This window comes from Nicotiana attenuata, unplaced genomic scaffold, assembly GCF_001879085.1.
Source record: "Nicotiana attenuata strain UT unplaced genomic scaffold, NIATTr2, whole genome shotgun sequence".
NCBI classification, from domain to species: Eukaryota; Viridiplantae; Streptophyta; class Magnoliopsida; order Solanales; family Solanaceae; genus Nicotiana; species Nicotiana attenuata.
Window position 1 is genome coordinate 52,887 of NW_017675811.1, and position 4,087 is coordinate 56,973.

The window sequence follows — 4,087 nt, forward strand, 5'->3', positions numbered from 1 at the left end:
AATTTTGTCGTACAGATTTTTCAAACAACTTCAACCCATTGTGCTGAAGTTACTTAGTTCATTTCTAAAAACTTCAGCACTTACTAAGCTGAAGTTTTTGTCCTCGATTCATTAATTTTGTAATACAGATTTTTCAAAAACTTCAGCCCATTGTGCTAAAGTTAGTTAGTTCATTTCTAAAAACTTCAGCACCTAATAAGCTGAAGTTTTTTGTCTTGGATTGATTAATTTTGTCATATAGATTTTTCAAAAAGCTTCAGCAGAAGATGCTGAAGTGATTTAGTTCATTTGTAAAAACTTCAGGACAAACAACCTAAAAGTTTTCCTGCTGCACTATGTAATTTTCTCCTGCATGCTGAAGTTAAATTTAGTTTATGCTTAAGTCTTGTCCTGGTTTAATCACCTTCTTCATCAGCTTTTTTCTGAAAACTTCACTATCAACAAGCTGAAATGTTCTATTATATCTGCTCAACTTCAGCTTCATAATTAAATTCTTCTGTTCTTTTTGCTAATACTGTTGCCACTAAACATGAATCTGCAGGATGAGTTCGATTTGCGTTGTTATAACTTTCAATGGGAGGTGGACTACTGATTTCAAATACTTGGATCATGATACAAAACTTGTTCTACTTAATAAGAAAATATCATTCAATACTTTCCTGAAGAAAATTAGTGAAGTTGCAAATATTGATTCAACCAGATATTCACTAAAAGTATGGTTTGATATGAAACTAAATACAAGCAAAGGAATACTTGTAACTTCAGATGAAGAACTCAGTACCTGTATACATTTGCTTACAACTGATTCAGCCTACAAGAATTGCCATTTCGTCATCGAAAAAATACAACCTTCCGAATCTGCAGCATTCAAACAATCTCTTGCATATGCGATAGATTCAGAACATTTTACTGATTATCAACATAAAGTGGGATAGCCAATAATGGAAGTAGACAACGAGCAACAACCTTCTAACATTACAGCTGCTTAAGAATATATAATGCTGCAATAATTACCCGCTCCTCCAATAAATTCATACTAGTTTGTCGACGACCAAGAAGAAGAAGGACAGCTAATAATGCAAATTGACAACCAACACACAATCCAACAAAGTTTTTTGTTACCTTCTTCAATGATAAGAAACAACGAAGATGAAGTAAACATGGAGCTTATACTGATAACATCATATAGAATTGAAGAAATTGCTGAAACTTCTAGTGCTTCTCAGAAATCAAGAAAAAGAGCGAGGAGAAAGCTGAAAGAATCTCCACCATGTAAAATACTTAGGCACGATGCGTTGCCTGAGGAAGTAAGAGTCCGATCAATTTTTGAGAACAAACAAAACATGACTAAATTTTTCTGTAGCTTGGAGATAAACCAGAAAGTTGAATTCACTGTTGTTAGATCATGTTCAACGAGATACGAGCTGAAATGCATTGTGGACAAATGTGGTTGGAATGTACGTGCTACCAGAATAAAAAATTCCACACTATTCAGGGTGTTAAAATATCATAACAACCATGAATGCTCGGTTGATGCAAGAAAACCAGATCAAAAGCATGCTACATCAAATTTTATAAGTGAACAAATTATAGAACATGTTCGAGACAAAAAGATAGAGCTTACGCCAGCCGTCGTAGAAAACGAAATGAAAAAGAAATTTGGGATTGACATTGGTTATCACAAGGCATGGCGCGCTATTCAAAAAGTTGTTGCTTGCATAAGGGGAACACCTGAAGAGAACTACCAGATTCTTCCTTCATACCTGCACATGATGGTGCGCAAAAACCCAGGAACGTACACAAGCATAAAAAGAGATGGGCAGAGTAGGTAAGCAAAACAATACTAACCATCAGCCTGAAGTTTCAAATGTTCCTATTTGAAAAACTTCACACCTTATGATTTGTTTTTTTGTGTTTCACTGAACAGATTTGCTTATATGTTCTTTGCTCCTGCGGCATCAGTAGCTGGTTGGTACCACTGTAGACCCGTTATTGTAGTAGATGCAACGTTTTTAAAGTCAAAATATCATGGTGTTCTATTTGTTGCTGTATCAAAGGATGCAAACAATCAAATCTTTCCTCTATGTTTTGGTGTAGCAGATTCAGAAAACAATGAGGCATACATTTGGTTCTTCGGGGAAATGAGGAAAGCAATTCAAGTCCGTCGTGAACTGGCTTTCTTGTCAGATAGAAACCAATCGATCGCAAATGGGATTAGAAAAGTTTTTCCTGAAGCTCACCATGGTATCTGCCTCTATCACTTTGAGAAAAATTTAAAGCAAAGACATGCAAAAGCAACGGTAATAAATCTTTTTCAAAGTGCTGCAAGGTCATACAAACGTGAAGATTTTAATCAGTTAATGTCCCAACTCAAAAGTGCTGACAAGAAAACATACAATTACATAATGGAAGAGCCTCCAGAGAGATGGGCTCGATCGTGGTTCCCACAGCGACGTTATGATATGCTAACAACAAACATGGTAGAATCAATGAATTCCGTTTTACTAAAAGGGAGAGAAATGCCTATTTTAAGAATGTTAGATTTCATCCAAGAAAAGTTGGGAGAGTGGTTTTATGAACGGAGAAAAAAGGCAAATGAAACTTTTCACAAAGTATCAATATGGGCAGAAGAAGAGATGACTAAGAAGATGGACTTGGCTTGCAAAATGCTTGTGAGTATATTTATTAACTTCAGCTTTTTATATCTGTTGCACTGATTTACTGCTTACATTTAAAAATTTCATACTTTTTCTTTTTGAAGCAAAAATACACTAATATAGCTTGTCTTAATTTTTTATNGAAGAGAGATGACTAAGAGATGGACTTGGCTTGCAAATGTTGTGAGTATATTTATTAATTTCGGCTTTTTATGTCTGTTGCGGTGATTTACTGCTTACATTGAAAAAACTTCATACTTTTTCTTAATTTTTTATTCCTTGGTAGGTGTTCAACCTTGATTCAATGTTGTTTAGAATAAATAGTGAAGGAATCGAATTCATTGTGGACTTAAAAAAGAGAACTTGTGACTACCTGGAATTCCAACTTGATGAATTGCCCTGTCCACATGCAATTGCTGCTATTAATAAGAGATATTTGTGGAAATCTGATTACTGCTCAAATTGGTATTCAAAGGAAACATGGTTGAAAACATATGAAGGACATGTGAATACCGTGGGAGATAAAAAATCATGGGATATACCATAAAATGTACAATCTGAGATCACAAAACCTCCTGATGTAGAGATTTTACAAGGAAGAAGACAAAAGAAGAGGCATATCCCTGCGACTGAATCAGTACCATTGAAGTCTACCAAATGGAGTCGTTGTAAACAAGTTGGGCATAACAGAACAACTTGCTTGTCTTCTCCAGCACCTCATCCATATTCCAAGAAATACACTAAAAAATACTCCAACCTTCAATAATCCTTGGTCTGAATTTAGACTTTCATTATTGTATGACATATCTGAAATGTGATTATTTTCATAGGAATTAAGAAAAAGAAGCTCTTGGACTATTTTATATACTGCTAAAGTACAAATCATTCATTTTTGTTGCGCAAGCTTACAGGTTTGGTTGCATTTTAAAAAAGTACGCAATGACTTCAGCGAGAAAAAACTTCAGGTTACAGTACGTGAAGTACATATCCTTAACAAACACACACACACACATACACACACACACATACGCGTACAGCACACAAAAGAAACGCATGTACAAACAAAAGCTTCAGCATCTCTAGGCTGAATTTATAGAAATTTAACTTAATAACTTTAGCATATTGACTAATGAATATGCTGAAGTAAACAATATAAAAATGATTACAAAAACTAAACATAAAAACCAACTAATTGTATTAACTCAGAACTGACTAGAAGTAAAAAGCAAATACCAACAATAACAACGATAATGCAACAGAAAGCTAAGAAGAAAGAGGATGAGAATTACATTGATACAGAAAGAGATGAGGACAATACACAAAGTACAAACAAAAACTTCAGCGTCTCTGGGCTGAAGTTATACAAAATGAACCTAATAACTTCAACATATTCTCTAATGAATATGCTAAAGTAAACAAAAAAGCACAGC

General features: G+C 34.5%; 1 protein-coding gene across 1 annotated transcript; it reads left to right on the top strand.

Annotated features, from left to right (window-relative positions):
* The first annotated feature begins 1,160 nt into the window (after window positions 1-1,160).
* On the top strand, window positions 1,161-3,204 carry LOC109220462. The gene is made up of 3 exons (XM_019384930.1): window positions 1,161-1,828; window positions 1,928-2,672; window positions 2,944-3,204. The coding sequence occupies exons 1-3, from the start codon at window positions 1,161-1,163 to the stop codon at window positions 3,202-3,204; spliced, it is 1,674 nt and encodes a 557-aa protein (XP_019240475.1).
* Window positions 3,205-4,087: the final 883 nt, after the last annotated feature.